At 39.2% G+C, this 19,890-nt stretch overlaps 1 protein-coding gene across 2 annotated transcripts in view; it reads left to right on the top strand.

Moving 5' to 3' along the window:
* usp53b (ubiquitin specific peptidase 53b) overlaps positions 1-19,866 on the top strand; it is a 30,884-nt gene extending 11,018 nt beyond the window's left edge. For both annotated transcript variants that reach the window (XM_022208491.2, XM_022208492.2), the window contains exons 12-17: positions 6,450-6,572; positions 6,670-7,372; positions 10,973-11,034; positions 13,379-13,457; positions 15,714-16,552; positions 16,702-19,866. In XM_022208491.2, coding sequence (XP_022064183.1) covers positions 6,450-6,572; positions 6,670-7,372; positions 10,973-11,034; positions 13,379-13,457; positions 15,714-16,552; positions 16,702-16,778 — 1,883 coding nt within the window. In that variant the 3' untranslated portion in view covers positions 16,779-19,866. The remainder of the gene's footprint in view (positions 1-6,449; positions 6,573-6,669; positions 7,373-10,972; positions 11,035-13,378; positions 13,458-15,713; positions 16,553-16,701) is intronic.
* Positions 19,867-19,890: the final 24 nt, after the last annotated feature.

Below are 19,890 nucleotides of genomic sequence, written 5' to 3' on the forward strand. Positions count from 1 at the left end.
GACGCGTGTTGGTAGCACACACACACAGGACTACATATGCCATGGTTAATGTCTGCAATTATTGGATGTATTGTTTATTTCTCAGTCTGTGAGGTTTATTTTAATCAAAACTTTGCATTAGGTGCATCAGTATTTAGAGCAGACTCCCTTCAAGTGTGGACCCAGGCCATGATCTTTGACAAAACACTAGTAGGATACCATTTCAGTATTTTTGCAGCATCTATTAACCCTCTGAACTCCGAGCAGTTTTACTCTTTGTGGGCTCATTTTCCCTGTAATATAAAGTCCTGCACCTCTAAAGAAACAGCACCACCATGGCTAGAAGTAAAGAGAACTTCAACACGTCCTCTGTGCTTTATGACAGTGATGATGTCATAAATTGTAAAAGAAGCAAATGGAAGTTAACGTTCTTTGATTACTTATTTTGCAAAATTGAATAAAAGCTGAAATCAACATTTGCAACATGTTTTTTAAGTTCCCACATGCGCTGCTAATGCTGCAAAAATATAGTGACTCTATGTGCTGTTATTGTTTTACTACATAATTATTTTTCCCTACTGTCTGCTTTTTGGAAACACAGCCTGCAGTTCAGCTAGAAAATACCACGTGATTGTCGGTTGCAGCTTAGTCACTAATAACTTAATGGTTGCAACATGAGGTGGACATTTTTTTCTATTTTTTACAGAATCCTGTTTGAGAAAATGTTTTATTTTTGAGGACTTTTTAAAATTAGATTAATGATTAGATAATTTTGATGAATTGAAATTATTTTAAGCTTAGATTTGCTGAAATTTACAAACAGAATGGCAGATAAGTAGTTGATGGACTGCCTGAAAGTTGAAAATTACATGCTTCTTGGTTGTTTTCGTAGATTCTGGCTCTGATAAATGGTGTAATATTGCCATTTTTGTAATGATTATATTCCTTTTAAAGCTGTGGGTGAGTTTGGAGGTTCAGAGTTTAAGTAAGCCTAAAGATATGTAGCATGTTTTTAACCCTTAGATGCCTAAGTGGGTCAAAAATGACCCGGTGACAGTTTCTTGCAATATCTTCTTCTCATTTTGTATTCCAGATATTTCTTGAAAAACATGTTTTTGATATAATTCCATTTAAATTTTTAAGTTACCTTTTATACTTTTTAAGAAATTAAACTACCCCAAGCTTCCATATGAGCGAAAAATTTCCCATAAAATCTCATCGAAACCTGTGATTCTTATCAATTGTGGCGGTCAGAAATATATTTACTGTGGACCACACATGCTATTTGAGAAGTGTTATTGATCAGGACGATTATTATATATAGAGAGAGCAGCAACAGCTGGAGGAGAAGAGTGAGAAAATGTCAACAAAATGGATGTTGGCATTCTTGTTTTGCTGTCCTGTGTAATATTCTTCTTTTTCAATGATCAAAATGTTCAAAATCTGTTAGCAAGTGAGAAATAAGCATATTTCAAACATGAAATTATTCTTGTGTGGACAAAAATAGAATAAAAACAACAGTACAAATGATTAATATTTAACCAAAATACCAAAAATGGCATTTAAAACACATTCATTCTGACATAGGTCATTTTTGAACCACTTACGCAAGGGTGTAGATTCCAATCACTTGTCCATCTAAGAGTAGAAGTATATCATATATCTGCATTAAGATGTCTAAAAATGACTGGAGCGCTGCTATAAATGTGGCTATCATGTGTATTTGTAGTAGCCCAAATATTTCCAACAGTATTCAAACCCAGATAAATTGGTAATTTTTGGTGAATGTAATGCTACATTTCATGGTGGTGTCCTGTCATATTCACTTTGACGCTGTAGCTGGGTATAATAAGCACTGAGGGATGCTTCACAGGGCAGATGGAGGAAGAAAAATGCCAGTCTGTTATTGATCACAGTTATTTTAGTCTGACAATCTGATAGTACTAAACAACCCCACCATTAAATTTGGCTCTGTTAGTAGCTGTATGGATATTAGACTTATCTAAGGATAAAATACGTTACTTGTGTTTTTTAAATTATTATTAGAATATAATGACATGGAATAAAACTTAAACATATTACCTGGTCAACATCATTTCTGCATGAGGAACATCAGATGGAGTTTCATTGGCAATTTTAGTAAAAACAAGATCTTCAAACTATATCTGTATCTTTGGGACTAAATGTACACTACTGTTCAAAAGTTTGGGGTCACCCAGACAATTTCATGTTTTCCATGAAAACTCACACGTTTATCCATGTGCTAACATAACTGCACAAGGGTTTTCTAATCATCAATTAGTCTTTCAACACCATTAGCTAACACAACGTAGCATTAGAACACAGGAGTGATGGTTGCTGGAAATGTTCCTCTGTACCTCTATGGAGATATTCCATTAAAAATCAGCTGTTTCCAGCTAGAATAGTCATTTACCACATTAACAATGTCTAGACTGTATTTCTGATTCATTTAATGTTGTCTTCATTGAAAAAATGCTCTCTATGCTTTCAGAAATGAGGACATTTCTCAGTGACCCCAAACTTTTGAACAGTGGTGTATATACAGATTTTTTTTTTTAATGAAAAAAATGTCCAGTCTCACTGCAGCTCTTAGATAATTTTAGCTACTTACCCAATGAAGCGAGATCATGTAAATGCAGAAAATGCTTTCTCAGATTTGGACATATATGCTAGCTTCATGCAAAATGTGGGAAGCTGCCCTTTTCTTGGCTGCATGCATATTATGCAGGTTTTACGCTGTAGCGAACTGAGATGTATACAGTGATTTTTTTTTCCATTATTTGTTATTTTTATTATATTTCTTCCAGCATTATCCCTGGCCGTGTCAGGCAACTTATTGTGAAATGAAACCGCCTCGTAAGAGCTCACGATCTGAGTGAATGATGATAATTTCATTTCCAACTATCCCACTGTGCTTCAGCATCTGAACAACCTTTTTGAGAAAGCATTGTTCCCTGAAACTGTGTCAGCACCCATCGCACAAACGATTTCACTCGAAACCGCACATTTTGCCATTATGGTTTGCGTTGGGATTGTGCTGTTAAACCGCAGGCAGAGAGATTGTCCCGTCCTGTGTGCTGGCTTGAACTTGACATGAGGATGATGCCGCTGTTGCGCGCAGATTACCACCCACGCCTCCCTCCCTAATCCCTGCTCCTGTGGCCAAACGCACTCATGCTGCCGCTCCACAGTTATCACTCCTCCCCTAGACGTTTCCGATGTTTGCCTCCATTAATTTATCAGCTTGGTTTTTTGGCAATGGCATCTCGCCTCTTTAGATGGATTGTTTTGCTTTAATGTGGTGCCCAAATACTTTGGCATGGGACAGGATTCTTGTTTTTATGTCAGTCAGCGTAAGTAATTGATGTGTTTGCTTCACAGGAAAAATGCAGCTCGGGTTTGTTTTGTGCTCTTCCCTTTTTTTTCATTGTTATCTCTTCTGTTAAATTAGATTATGTATTAGGGTTTAGTGAGGTACTGTTAATTTGCTCTGCGGCATGTGGTGGTTCTTGTGCTTTATCCTCGTGTCCACTCTTCCAGCTTGCATTAGAATGTCTCGGTGTAACTTCAGGCGACATGATGAAGTGTGCATTAGTTAATTACTTGGCAGATGTGTGAGGTATACTTCATCCGAATCTAGTGTCCTTTTTTTTTTTCAGTGGAGCCACTTAAATGTCAGCGTTAGGCTACATGAACAAATCTGGAAATCCATAATACTACAGCTTACTCACTGCTGTTACTCATCGCTGTTCTAACATCCAGCAGCCACGCACACACACACACACACAGAGCATTATTTGACCTCATGTTTCAGAGAGCGTTTCCTTCACCTTTTCAGAAGTAACTGAGAGTTATATTTTACTCACACAGCAAAAACTCAAAATCTTACCAAGTGTATTTGTCTTATTTTTAGTCAAAATATCTCATCCCACTTGACTTAAGATAAATTCGCTTAACAAGCGACATTTCAGCAAGATGGAGGGACTTGCTTTAAGGCAACACATCTTAAATATCTTGTTAAGTCAAATTATCTTGTTTAACCCTCGTGTTGTCCTGCGGGTCAATTTTACCCGTTTTAAAGTTTGAAAATGTGGGGGGGAAAAATATTTTCACGGTGAACACTTTTACATTTTCAACATTTTTTGGGAAATTTTTGAACATTTTTTGATGGAAAAAAATAAACGTTAAAAAAATGTGCGAATTTCGCTGGATTTTGGTTGATTTTTTTCACGAATGTTCTTAAAGAAAATATTAAAGCTTTACTGATATATGTGTAATCACTTTAGATATTGTTAGGATTTTTTTGAAGATTTTTATTTATTTTTTTGAAAATATTTGAAATTTTATTAATGTATTTATTAAATTTTTATTTCTTGCCAAGTTTGGGGATTTTTTGTAAAATACAAGGGAAACTTTTAAGGAATTTTCTTCCTGAAGATTTTGCAAATTTCTATATATTTGGGGAATTTTTTGCTGAATTTTTGTCAGACAAGGCAAAATATTTTTTGGTGCCGTAAATGAGGACAACAGGGGGGTTAAGACACCTAAGCTTGACAATCCTGGTAAAATATAGCTGAAAATAAGTCCTCGCAGCTAATTTTAAGATCTCAAGATTCAAAATATATCTTATTTCAAGAAATCTTATGAAGCCATTTTTCACTTGTTCTATTGGCAGATTTTTTTACATTTACTTCAAGGTAAAAGTTCCTTGAAATAAGTTATTTTTTTCTTGTTTTGAGAGGGGCATTTTTCCAGTGCAAGATTGTCACAACAGCTGTTGAAGTAAAGTGCTAAATAAATAAAAACACGTGTAATAAGGAGCCGAATGCTGTAAGTGCTGAGATGTGAGCGTGAACAATGGCAGCAGCTGCGAGATGAACATGCTCATTTGAAGGCAGATGTTTTGCAGTTCGCATAATGACTGTTTCTCACGATGACCCGCTCGCTGCAGAGACAAAGATATACACCACAGGGTTGGATGATGTGGCAGCAGCACTGCCTTTTAAACAAACTTAATGATGCAGCAGCTGCGCTTCAATTCAGTGCAGTTCAGTTTTATTTATACAGCGCCGATTACAGTTCAGATTGTCTCAAGATGCTTTGCAGAACCCAAACGGCTTGAACCAAAGAGTGTCAAACATGCGGCCCACGGGCCAAAACTGGCCCATCAGAGGGTGTAATCCGGCCTCCTTTGTAAAGTGTAAAAATTACTGCAGATTATAAATTTGTAAAACCGTAATTTGCAATAATTTCTAGACCATGACAAGTTGTATTGATCCTAAAGTAAAATACTATATTGCTCATTGTTCTTTTGTCGTTTTGTGTCTCGTTTTTGAAGTATGCTGTCTTGGTTTTGTTGTTTTTCGTCTTTTTTTTGTCTGTCTTTCGTTGCTTGTCCCATGTTTTTGCCATTTTTTTCTTTCCTTTTTGTCTCGCTTGAATCATTTGTATTTTTTGTCATTTTGTTTCTCGCTTTTGTAATGTTTTTTGCCGTCTTCATCATTTTGTGTCTTATTTTTGTAATAGTTTGTCTTGTTTTTGTTGGTTTTTGTCTGACTTTTGTCATTTGGATCATACAGTCAAATGCTACATTGTTCAGTTCCAGATGAATAGATGCTTTGTGCCTTTGTAGACCCTCTGTGATCTGTAAGTTTTAACGTGTGTGGGTGTTGGGTGGGGAGTGAGTAGGAAGTGTGTTATTGTTATTTATTGTTTTATTTATATGTGAATATATAGAGATATTTTTTGAGACCCGTTTTTGAATTTCATTGTATTATGCAATGACAAATAAAGGGATCTGAATGTGTAAATGATAAACTAAGGCATAATGTTGAAATTGACTTAATTGTCTTCAGAAATTTGTTTATAATGTTTTATAAAAAACAATTCCTTAAATGTGAACATTTCTGAAATGTACTTTTTTGCCCTAAAACAAAGGAAAAATTTGGAGTTGTCGTTATTTATAAGTTATTGTGCTTTGATTTTACTGGTCTGGCCCACTTGAGATCAAATTAGACTGAATGTGGACCCTGAACTAAAATGAGTTTGACACTCCAGCGCTAAGGCGACAGTGGCAAGAAAAAAATAAATAAAACATCTTCAGTGAGATTTTTAGTATTGGTTTTGCAGAAAGATGAGTAAGGATGCATTGTCAAAACAACTAGTACTGCTGAGCTAAAGCTTACACGAGAGCCAGCCCTCCTGTCTCAGGCTAATACTGCTGTATCTGTTTGCATTTACCTACATGAGCAGCCATTGGTTATTCATAAGGTGTAATATTTTGTGCTGGTTGAGAGAACTTAGACCCAAAGAGAGTTATTCACTCACTGATGTCAGCAAGCCTTAGAAAAGTCCAACCAAAGAGCCAGAGTACACAGTGAATCATAAGAAAACATCAAGTGCAATTTATACACTGACTCATCTGCCATTTGATTTATTTTCCCCCGCAGTGAAACATCCACTTGGCAGTCCTAACAAATTTCAGGAGCCTTTCATGGAGAATTTGCAGAGGCCGGGCGAAACATCGAAAAAGGACAGAGGGCATCGAAGGACTGACCCGTCACAACACAAAGGTAGAGCACTGTGTCTGTAGCGCACTGTACTGTAGTTACTATAGACACACAAATTCCAAAATCGTCATTCCACACATAATCTGTCCACTCTCCTCAGATATGGCACACACAAGGTCTTCATCTCCACCAGAGAACGGGCCGAGGCCTTCCGCAGAGAAGTTAAAAAGCCATCCACGTACTGAGAAGTCATCCAGCCATTCAAGCAGAGCATCTCAGGAGCCACATGGTGCACAGAGTGGTGGGCACAGCCGGAGGACCAACACCTCCCCCAGTCGCCACGATCAGGATGAACAATGGGACAAAGGTGGGAATGGAGGAAGCCGCGGCAAGTCAAAGTCCACCTGGAGACCCATCCGGGAGGTGTTAAATGTGGACACGGTTCTGAACGAACTGGAGCAGCGGCGCCAGCAGCAACACGACAGCCCGCGGTGCAGCAAGACTTCATCCCAGGAAAGAACGCACGCTGAACAGAGCCGAGACCGAGAGCGGGACTACGGGCGAACCAGAGAAGATCGGAAGCAGAAGTGTTTAATGACGATTTATGAGGACGAGCAGCGGCAGGAGACTGAGAGCCACAGCTCGGTGGAGTCGGAGAGCAGGACCAGCCAGCAGAGAGGCAGCAGGCTGAAGGGAGGCCCCAAGACTCTGCTGCGTAGCGACACCTGGACCATTCAGAGGACAGAGTCTGGATATGAGAGCAGTGATAGACTCAGCAGTGGCTCCACCAATCCTGACTCACCGGGGGTCGATGGCTTCGCTGTAAAAGACCAGAGATCAACACCGGAGGCACAGCTGCAAAGGTAATTTAGTTTTATTTAGAAACCACAGATTCACATCACATGTCATGTAAGGTATGGGCTTTATGAATTATAAACAGAGAACAAAGAAACCCAACAAGCTTTGCATTCCCTATGAGTGGCAGTGGGAAGGAATGATGAAATCCCTAGAACAGGGAAGGGAAAAAACAACCTCTGACAGGGAAGGTGAGCATCTCCCTCGACCGGTAGGGTGAGAGTGGGGATAGTAGGAGTTGTTGGGGTGGGATGGCAGGACATCAGGTAGTAGCATCAGCAGCTGCAGATCAGAGACATGTAGCTCCAGATCCAGGGACATCTGCGGATGGTAAGAAGGTAATTGTTCAATGGGTTTCTGTGTAAAGACAAATAGACGTAGCAATCGTAAAATAATACTTTTCTATTCAATTCAGTTGTATTTATATGGTGTCAATTACGGTCAAATTATCTCAACAGAACCCATATGCTTGACCCCCAGAGCAAGCCCTAAGGTGACAGTGGCAAGGAAAACACCCTTTTAACAGGGGAAAAACCTCGAGCAGAACCCGGCTCTATATGTGGGGGGGGACCCGTCTGCTGCTGGCTGGGGGGAAAGGTAGAGAGGTAGAAGGGCAGAGGTAGAGGTAGCACCTCACCTTAGTAAAATACAGTAGCCTATTTATGAGCTGCTATCGTGTATCTTACTGATTCAGACACAAAAAATATTTGAGTGAGAACAAGGATGCAGAGTCAGTTATTACTATACATGTACACTAATGTTCTGAAGTCTGAGGCCACTTAAAATGTCCTTATTTTTGAAAGAAAAGCTATTTTTTAAAATGAAGATAACTGTGAATTAATCAGACATACAGTCTAGATATTGTTAATGTGGTAAATGACTATTCTAGCTGGAAACAGCTGATTTTTAATGGAATATCTCCATAGGGGTACAGAGGAACATTTCCAGCAACCATCCCTCCTGTGTTCTAATGCTGCATTGTGTTAGCTAATGGTGTTGAAAGGCTAATTGATGATTAGAAAACCCTTGTGCAGTTATGCTAGCACATGAATAAAAGTGTAACAATGCCTGTGTGACCCCAAACCTTTGAACGGTAGTGTATATCGACTAGAACGTCAGCTATAGCGACTATTATTTTCATGTATTTCTGGGTTCCATCAGTTTATCAGTCTGTGATTAAGTATGAGTGATGATGCACCTCAAGTAAAGCAAACAGGCTAAAGGACACATCACTTGCTGAAAATGCAGAATGGTTCCCAGCAGTGCCAGTGCTCTGACCACCATGTCACCAGGGAATGTTGTCAGAAAGAGGAAGTTGCCAAATCTGAAGTTGCGGTTTCTGCTTTTAGCAAAGGATCTCTGATGTTTACCTCACTTGCACATGCGTCATCACTCAGAAATACTTTTGATTTCCGTGGAAACTATGGTAAAACTGGGCGGAAAATGACATGCTGCTCGTTCCCATGACTCCACGTTTAAATTGCTTGTACTATGTATAGTCTCAGTGCATCAGAAGGCGGCTGAAACTGCACTTTGGAGAAAAACTTTTAGATGTGGTTTGAACAGTTTCGTAAGTGAAATTCTTCCCCAATCAACTGTGGCATTTCTTGTGACCTTCACACCTTGTGCAGCTACAGCTGTCACTGGGAGGTGCAACGACAACAGTCTTGCAAGTTTATTGTATGTCACACTGTCTAAGACGGGTCTAAATAAAAATGTGTTCTCAATCTGTCAGACTACTCAGTGTCAGTCGGTACTCAACAGTGTGACATGAATCAAAATTCGAGGCGCATCAGACTGTGGGGTGAATGAAGGGTTAACTGCAGCATTACAATGTTAATAGGAGAGAGTGAATGAGAGCAGAGATGTATCATCAACTTGTGTTATCATTTAGCACCTCTCCACCAGTTTTTCTTCTGTTACAATCAAGCTTTTTTCTCTTTCGTCTGCATCATTTGAGCTTCTTTAAATTCCATGGATGTATGAAGACAGTTGTGGCTCAGTCTTTCTACTAATTTTATCAGTCTTTACTCACAGTTTTTCCAAAACAACAATCCCCATTAGAAAAGAAACATCTTTAAAATGGTCAACAGGACACTTCCAACTGCAATACAGTCGAATTTTACTCGTATTCTGATTTTTCATCCATGAAGGATTCATATTTGTAACGTTGTCAGAGAGCTAAGAAAATAGATTTTGCATCATGTCATCCCAGCGTACAGTCTGAGAGCGCAGGTGAGGCCAGCAGGGGAAACGCTAATGAACATGTGCAGTGAGCCGCACGATACTGAAGCAAGGCTGGAAGCTAGACAACATTTTTGGCTTTGCTCATAACAAGCAATTTTTATTCATGTGACTGGCTGCAGTCTTGGAGTCTGGTTCGTTTGATACATCCATGGTGTGCACGTATATGTTACAGCAGCAGTCACCCTGACAGTTGGGTCCTAAAGTTGTTGTTGTTGTTGTTTTTGATCGCTGAGATTCTGTGGTGATAGTTTTGACAACTTGTGTCTCAGACAGCTCCAAATTGCACATTGTAAATAGGCCTGTAGTTGACCAGTTAAGGATAAATGTGAGATGTATTTTTGTTAAATAATCTTGGATTTTTAACCACTTGCTCCAAATGGTTCATTACATACTTTACATGTCTGCATATGTTTGATGAAAATACATGCAAGAAGAAAGGGTACCGGGGATATCAGAGTACCTTATTATCATTTATACTGCCAGTCAAAAGTTTGGATACACCTTCTCATTCAGTGGGTTTTATTGAATTGTTTTCTACATTGTAGATTAATACTGAGGACATCAAAACTATAAAAGAAAACATATGGAATTATGTTGTGAACAAAAACATGTTAATCTTCAGTATTAATCTAAACTGTAGAAAATCATCTGAAATAGAAAAGCATTCAGAGAGTGCAGTACTCTGCCAAGGCTACTCAGTCGCTGTGTCATTTCCGACGGATTAAAAAAAACATGGATCCAGACTATAAGCTGCATCACTGCCAAAATTTAATCACTTGGTTCTTGTGTCATTTCTGACCTTGCCTGAAAATTTCATCCAGATTTGTTTGTCCATTTTTGAGTAATGTTGCTAACAGACAGACAGACAGACAGACAGACAGACAGACAGACAGACAGACCAACAGCAATCGTCACATAACTCCGCTGAGGCTCCGCCTTCGTGGCGAAATAACAAATTAAAAGCACTGAATGAGAAGGTGTGTCCAAACTTTTGACTGGTAGTGTATTCCTAACATAAACAGGATGCACAGCTAAATATCCAAATTATAGTTCAGATTTAATGAAAATATTTAAAATAATCATGATTGAAATTAATTTAAGCAGGCTTAATATTAACAAATCTCAAATACAGTGTGCCAGCTAATAGACATAGTTCTAAATCAAACAACAGCCAATCGCATAGCTGAGGCAAATCCAGTTACACCTGAGCAGACAGGGAATTTAAAAATGCTTTTGTTTGTAATATTCTGTCTGTGTTTTCTTGGGATCCTGTGCATTATTTCATTGTTTAGATTTGTTGCTATATATGCTATTTAAAATAAAAGTGGAAAACGTTCTTAATCTGGACTCTTTCTTTACAGCCAGCTGCATCAAAAAGGAGGCGATGCAAAATCAAGTATAATGTCTTCACCATCACACAACGGTAAGTTCTGAGATTTAAAGAGGTTCATCAGGTTTTTCTGACACCGTTACAGTCCTAGCTGCCCGTAATAAATGCTATAAACTGTAACTTATTCGTAATAAGCTGAGTTAATGTATGGTTTGCATTGTATAGCAGCCTGACTGAATGTGAATTTAGTCATTAAAGCCTGGAAAGAAATTCACTTCAAGTCTATTTTAGGAGCATGAAGTATGCTTTTAAAAAAAGAATGAGTCATAAAAGAAGCAGTAGGATAAAATAAGACACCGACAAAAGAAAGGCGATGTTAGCAAGTAAAAAAGAATGTTGTCTGACTGTGGATTTGATATGTAAATGCAAGATTTCCGCCCTTGGGTGTTTGAACAGCTTTCTTCCAGTACAAAATGTGTTAAGTATTCATGCATACCCTACAGCTGTTTGACTTTCCAGACATCATGTTCTTTCTTTCTTTCTTTCTTTCTTTCTTTCTTTCTTTCTTTCTTTCTTTCTTTCTTTCTTTCTTGTGCGGTCTGATAATGTGCAAGTAGTTGAACATTGATTAACGTTGGGGTTGATTTCTGAGCTTAGACTGTCTTATTTAACCTTGTCACCCAGTCAGCCCTGCGCAGGCATTAATCTGATGATAATCCCACAAAGCTCATTCAGATAGCACAGCTGGACACGGCTTCTGGCATTGTCGTAAATATCTTTCTGTTGCATGCTGTACTTTGAGTGTGCTGCGCTTGATACTTTATCGAGGCTGTGTGCATCTAGAGCCAGTGTTTCCAACCAACAGCTAAAGCTTTTATCCTTGCATGGACCTCTCCAGGGCAACAGCAAAGAAAAAAATAACACATCTATTTTTAAAGGGAAGGAATTCGGCGCCACGCTGCCTCTCGCTGCGCTGGTGCACCGAGTGAGCGGGCTGGCTGATTTATCCAGTTGTGGCGAAGTCTGGTGAGATTAGCTGTTTGCTGCTGCCATCTTGTGTCCTCAGAGGACAATAGCTTCTCCATCAGACATGTAAATGATTTAGTTTGTTCCACATTGTCTAAGTTTCTAAGAGAGGGCCAAGTCTAAACCATGGCTCCTCTCTATCAGTTTTTGACCAATAAGATTGTGTCACATTGCATAAATATACACTTCACACTCTATACCTCATGCATTCCTGGGAAAATGCCGACAGATTAACATTTTGTTGACAGTAGTCCTCTGAAGAGTAGCGGTCCTTGATATCAGGCTATTTTGGCATTGCAGAATAAACAGTTTGAACTGAGAGAGGTTGCTGGTCTTCCATCTGAAAAAACGAACACGCTCAACACTCCTTTGTTTATAGCTTTTTTTTGTGTGCATTCCCCGTTAATGGTTATTGAAGAAGATTAGGCTCTGGTAATAATCTTGCAATTCAGAGAAAGAATTATATGAGTCCTGAGATTAAAGGCTGATTTGACCAGAAATCCAAGTTCATTCTTAGGATTTCTTATAATAATATCCCTAAGTTCAAAGAAAAAAAAAATTAATCCTCATGCTTCGATGTTTGTTTGTTTTTTCACAGTCCTTCCTCGAATTCTGTCATATGTCAGATTTGTTAATATTCTTGGGATTTTTTTTTTTTTGTGGTATTTTAGCTGCAGTGGTAAGCACAATGGATTGGTGGTTAGCGCTTCTGCCTTGCAGCTAGAAGATCCACGGTTCACGTCCCCGCCTTCCCGGGATCTTTCTGCACGGAATTTGCATGTTCTCCCTGTGCATGCGTGGGTTTTCTCTGAGTACTCCAGCTTCCTCCCACAGTCCAAAAACATGCTGAGATTAATTGGTAACTCTAAATTGTCCGTAGGTGTGATTGTTTGTCTGTATATGTAGCCCTGTGACAGACTGGTGATCTGTCCAGTGTGTCTCCTGCCTTCACCGTGAGTCAGCTGGGATAGACTCCCGCCCCCCCGAGACCCTAATGAGGATTAAGCGGTGTATAGAGAATGGATGAATGGATGGATTTTAATGTAGTGCACAATAATAGTGTTGCGTGTTTGCATATTTTCTGCCGACTTTAAACCTTCAGTGTGACAGTCTTCTGGCCGTGACAGTGACTCTTCTTCTTCACACTGTAATCTTTCATCCGAATGCATAATTTCTTTTTTATCTGGTGCATTAACTTCTTAATGATCCACGTGGTTAAGCCTGCTCTGTTTCTGCACTGTAGCTTTAATTTGAAAAAGTCGAAACGGAAAGAATAAATTAATGCCCCATCTTTTGTTGTGACGATCACAGAATGTAAATAGTTCCAACAGAGCTGACCTTTTTTTTAAAATATTCTGATTGTATTTAGTGTTTCTCTTTGTTTTGATTTGCTTCCTATTCTGCTTTTTAGGTAAACATCAACCCAAACCTCAGGGAAAGAACCACGATCAAGTTTCACATTCACATCTAAAGGGCAGTCCAAGTTCACGGTAGAGTCTTTTATCATAATATATACATAAACTATTTCACTATGTGCAATTGAAGGGTATTTCCATTTTATTCCAACTTGCCGGCTGACCTAATCCCCCTGCACATTCATCTACACACACCATATTGTTTGCATGCTTGAGGGTGACTTTCATGACGGTTATACTGCCCCCCCCCCCAAGGAAACTCAAAGAGCTATAGTGGATTATCCATGGAATACTATGAGAATGAGTCATTTCACAGTGACAGTAAATCGTATTCATCCAAATTGGCGTCACCAGATGGGAGGCTAAATCAAATGGAAGAAGACACTGGAAAGATTGAGCCAGAAAGGAAACAGAACCGTCTTGATAGATGGGGTCCTTCACAATAAGATGATCTTCCTGTGGTTACGACTTGTCACCGGAAAACTTAAGCTGCACCTAGTGAGACTTAGAAGAATAGTTTGGTTCACAGCTATGACAAAAAATCATTTTGCAGTACTGCTCTCCTTGAAACTTTTATATTACCCCCCAACATCAGCTGAACAAATAACCAAGGCTGGCTACACCAAACAATCAGCTCTGAGATGATGGGATAAGAAAAATTGCAATGGAAGCTGAGATGAAAATTTAAGTTTGTGTATCATATCCAAAAGTAAAAAGAAGGTTACATGCAAGAGACATAATGAGGCAGGCAGCAAGTTGCCCCACGCCTAGATCTGGGATACTTGGAAAATCACAGGAAGCTTGCACTGTGTCCTCCTGATGTGTATTGTTTGAAGGATGTCCTTGTTTCCTTGATACTGATACAGTGGAGCTGGAGTGAAAAGTTAGTATGATACAGTCATGGATAAAAGCTTACCTTACGTTTGGAAAGACCACTCGAGTTTCCATTGACCGCTATGACTCTTGATTTTCTTTGATGGAATCTTTGAGACGTGTGCATTTTCTTTCATAGATTTATAATAGGTCTTCAAAGATGCTTCAGACCCCAAAATAATTGTGCAACCAATTGTTTGTAAGCATAAAGTGCATGGTAGAGTTGTTACTGCCACCATCACAAAGCTGTGTGGTCAGATGAAACAAAAATGTAGCTATTTGGCCACAATGACCAGAAATATGCTATTCAGGAGAAAAGGAAAGGCCTTGAACCCCAAGGATACCAAACTTACTGATCAAGCATGATGGTGGCATTCAATGGAGTAATGAAGGAGAAGGTTACCACCACATTCCTCAGGAAAAGCTAAAACCGTCAGCCGGAAGGTTGATTTTGGGCATAGCTGGATGTTCAAACAAGACAATGACCCCAAACACACATCAAAAATGATACAGAAATGGCTACATCAGGCCAGAATTAAGGTTTTAGACTAGTCTGTCCGAAGTCCTGAAACATTAAGAATGTGTTGGCTGTGGAAAAAAAAAGGAAAAAAGTGTTAGAAAGCCAATTAATTCTGTTCAGCTGCACCAATTCTGTCGAGAGGAATCAAAGATGCAACTAGAAGCTTGTGGACGGCTACCAAAAGTGCCTAATTGAGGTGAAAATGACCAAAGGACAGTTAATCAAATGTTAGAATTACTGTATGTATATTTTTGACTCAGCAGATCTCGTCATAATTCCAAAAGACCAAAGTGCGGAATTGTTTTTTGTGACTAAGATACGTTGGATTTCGGTGATTCCTTTAAAGATTAAGAGTTTTAGGAGCTACTTGACTGCCCATATCATCATTCGAGACTGCCATGATATAATGTACATGGTCTTTACGGGTGTGTGTAAACATTTAACAACTGTAATATAGTATGGTAAAGTCACTGGAAAAAAAAAAAACTAAAACTGCCATTTATGAATATATTATATGCACTCCTGTTCAAAACTTTGGGATCACTTAGAAATGTCCTTATTTTTGAAAGAAAAGCATTTTTTTTCCATGAGATAACATTCAATTATTCAGAAATCCAGTCTAGACATTGTTTATGACTATTCTAGCTGGAAACAGTTGATTTTTAATGGAATATCTCCATAGGGGTACAGAGGAACATTTCCAGCAACCATCACTCCTGTGTGCTAATGCTACATTGTGTTAGCTAATGGTGTTGAAAGGCTAATTGATGATTAGAAAACCCTTGTGCAGTTATGTTAGCACATGAATAAAAGTGTGAGTTTTCATGGAAAACATGAAATTGTCTGAGGTGAACCCAAACTTTTGAAGGGTAATGTACATGAAGTTATTTATTTCCGTAATATTTCAATGATCATTTTTATCATGTCTTTTTTTTTAGACGGAAATCAAAGTACACTTCTAGCACCTCCAGAAAAGCCGTGTCTTCAGAGAGGAACTCTTCTGGTTCAGATAACAGGCCGAGTGAGCAACAGGAGCTGACAAACTGTAGAGGGCACACTGGAGAAAGTACAACCCTGAGGCACATTACAAAAACCAGCAGCTCAGAATGGAACAGCTCCGATGATCTCGCTCTCTCTGAACCCGAGGACAGAGAGAGCACTTACCTCTCCAGTAACAGCGAGACCGCCGCCTCCGATTCTCAGTGTCCCCACATAGCCCTGCCATACCATCCTCCCAGCAACGTGACTGCAGAGCCTCTCCAGCTGAACAACCAGCGTCAGCTCGGTACGACGGGGTCGCCTCACCTTCGGCCCGCCCAACGGATTTCTTCTCACCAGGGCGAAACAAGCCACGCGGCGTTTCGTCCCAGGATGCTTCAAGAAGCTTTCCCATCAAGCCCTCGTCTTTCATCCACATCCTACGTTAGTCCTCACAGGAAGCCTGACATGTCGGGCCTCCGAACCTTCTCAGATGCAAGCTCCAAGTCGGGCTCTGACCCGGAGAGGAGCACCCCGTCATCGTGTGAAAGTGAGGAAAGACTAACTGGGTGCAGAGTGGAACAGGCAGTGCCGGCTCAAGAGGTTTCTCTGACAACATACTTTAACGTGGACAACTGTATGACGGAAACATACCGTCTCAAGTACCACAACCAGAGGCCTCTTGTCCTCTCTGCCACGGTGCCACGGACAGTGATTGCGAGTGAGCGGAGAGATAATAGCCACACACTCCCTAGTGACACACACTCACAAGACGTGCCAAAAGCCAGACCTGAAACAAGTAAGCCTCTGTAGAAACACTTTAAGTTATTGGAAAGGACTAGAATGACAATATCCAGTTGTTGCCTTTGTTGGTGTGTGAGTCTGCGCGCAGGGAACTGCCATGAAATGTATTTTTAACAAGACTGTTCTCTTATTGTTTCTTTACAGGCCATAATAGCAATAAACCCACTGCAAAATGGAACCCAGTGACAGCCAAAGGACTGGATGAGCGTGGTTTTTTATGAGTGTTTCTTGGTAAGTTTTGTTTACATGGATGGACAGTATTAACTGGATGCCAAAGAGTTTACAGAATGGAAATATGTTCAGAAGCCCTGACACCTCCAAACTGAGTGGAGCTTATTTATGCAAGCTTGTCACATAAGTAAAACCTATTTCTAAATGCTGTTATGAATTGTTTGACGGATTAGCAACGATCACATATATCTTCCATTGTCCAACGGTATTGCTGCAAGAAGAAGATTTAGTTTGAAATCTGTTTTTCAGTTTGCACAACGGGTGTTTGGAGAATTCTGTTTATCACCTTACGACGAGGTTCAAATGTTTATTTTTTTATTTGTGCAATAGCACTGCAGAGGTGCTTCAGAACGGCAGAAAATCTATATTTAAGGCCAGGTGTGAGAGATTATGACGAGCCACAGGAGATGCTGTGACCTGTACAGTAATTCTACAGACATGAGTGAATGGAGTGTATGTTAAAGATAGTTTATCAGATTATGATGTCATTCTACACAGTACAATAAAATCAAAGGTTTGCCTCATCAACAGCAGGTTGAAGGGAGTTCATTTAATCACACCTACTAAAGGAGTAAGATTGGAGACGCGTTTCATTAATACACGGGCAGCTTAACGACTTTATGCACATGGGGAACTTTAGATCCCCAAAGAACAGACACTGCAACAAAGACTTCTGTTTTATTGCTGATTAGTTTCACGTGTTATCATTTATCAGTTCTTTTACAACATTTCTGTGTTAATGAATGACTGCGGGCTGCCCCGTATTAGTCAGCCAACTTTGCTGTAAAAATCCTTCAACAAAGATTCTTGTTTGTTCAGTTTCCCTGAAAAACTAAAGCAAATTTAATGCAATTTGTCAAAAATGTGTAACACAGTTTATCAAAGTGTGATTTTGCATGAAGGGGCAGCCCTCGGCCTATTCAGCCGGTCGCTCTACGATCGTGCAGCCTTCTGTCTTCTACCTTCAACTGTGCTGGTTCTTGTAATCCTTTTTTTTGTAACTCACAGTGATGTCAAACTGTATTTTTTCCAGTCTTCCTCCTTAAGTGGACAGATTTAAACAAGTCTGTATTTGCAGGTATTTCCGTACTGATGCCAATGTAATTGATATACCTATGTGACATTATTACTAACCATACAACGCAACACACAAGTATTCTTGTTCATTAGAATAATGTTCTGAAACCTGCATGTGGCCTTTACAAAATCATACTAGCTGTGTGTACAGCAAAAGCATGAGCATGAAAATACTGGGCTGTGAGTCCAGCAAACTTAACATTCTATTGGATTTTATGTAATTGTAATAAAATAAATTAATCAAATAGCAATTTGTAATCAAGATTGATTTGGAAACCTTTTTTTAACATTTAAATGTGGTTCTCTTCTCTTGCTTACATATAAATACGTCCATTTTAAGTAGAAACATATGATGCAAACAGTCTAAGATGTACTATGCATTCACTGAAAATTACTTCAGTGCAGATTTGGGTGTTTTTTAAAAGTCTGTACAGTGCACATCCGACATTCCCAAGAAGTTAAAAAGTTCTGTTGCTTCATTTTCAAATATTATCCACATTTTTTTTGTTTGTTGTATTTTCTGCTCATTAGATTGGCAAGTCTTTCCCTAAACATCCCTTCCACATCTACACGTTTCCACTTTGCATTTTATCTACTCACAGTAACCTTTGCCCGAGTGTTTCTCAACTCCTCTCACTGAGCACATCTAGTCACTAAATCTGCCGTGTATGTGTGCCGTGTTTGTGCTGTCTGGCACCAAAGGACAGATTTATCTGTGTGTGTAATCGCACCTAACCTAGTAATGTGTGCATCTATTTGCATTTCACACGGTTTATTTATTGACACTTTTTCAATTCTGGAAAAAAAAAAGCATCTATATAACAGAGCTATTGAGAATTTACTTAATGTTCACACCTGACACATACTAGGCTGCCTTTAAATAGGTTGATTGTGCTGTAGTAATTATAAATCACCGTTATTTTTAAAATATCCGATACGTTCACTGAATATATATACAATATAAATTATTGACTAAGATGAAGCTCAGTCCAAGTATATTAACCAGATTACCTTAATGTTGTCTCACCTGCAAAGTGTTTTGTTGTTGTTTTTTTACACAAAACTAATGCTTATATCATTTACTTACTGCATTTTCCTGTTATTTACATTCTTCATCTGTAAAATACGAATTCTCCTGTTTTATTTCTGAACATTGTGTCTTCACTTGTATCGATAGTGCCTTGACATTTTCAGTGGAACATGTTTTTTTTTTTGTTTTTTGTGAGTGAGCAACATTTGGGGAATGAAGGAGGCGGATGGAAGGGGAACAGAGGATGTGATGAAAAACTTTTGGAATATGCAATGCTAACAGTGACGCATCGGAGGCACAGGTCTAGTCGTCCTAAAATCCCCTGACAGCTGGAAGCTACAATTTAAATCAGAAGAGTTTGATTCGCTCATGTGTGGAACGTAAGAAAACCTGTGCTTTTAGGTGCAGAGTGCATCCCACCTCCTCTGCCTCGGTGCTGAACCTCAACGTCTAATAACTCTGCAAGGTTTTTTCCAAAGCTTTGCTAGTGTGTGTGTGTGTGTGTGTGTTTGTGACTTGCGTTCATTGCCTGCAGGCTTTATGTGCTCTACAGGCCTGTTTTTCTCCTGTGTCTCATGTCACAGTTGGCATTGCATCAATCCAGATCCTTTATCGTGTGCTAAACATACAGGGACAGAGCCTAATCACACTGTATTGCGTCAACACCCCGAGAACAAAAGAGAACTTTCCACATTATGTCACTGATTTCATCTGATAAGTTCCAGGCTGATGTGGCCTGATGTGTCGGATCTGTACGCCTCATTCAATCCTGCTGTCATACCTCTGTGGGTTTTTTTTTTGGCCTGACGTTTCTGCTGAATTGAGTTGTTTGACGTTTCAGTGAATGCTTCATGACATGTGTAAGTACAGATCAGTTTAAAGAAACATGTAAAATCTGTCTACACTTTATATTTTTGTAGATAATATATATTTATTTTTATTCATTGTTGAATAAAGTTTCAATTACTGTATCACTCTCAAATCAGTCACTCATG

This window comes from Acanthochromis polyacanthus, chromosome 3 (assembly GCF_021347895.1).
Source record: "Acanthochromis polyacanthus isolate Apoly-LR-REF ecotype Palm Island chromosome 3, KAUST_Apoly_ChrSc, whole genome shotgun sequence".
Taxonomy (NCBI): Eukaryota; Metazoa; Chordata; class Actinopteri; family Pomacentridae; genus Acanthochromis; species Acanthochromis polyacanthus.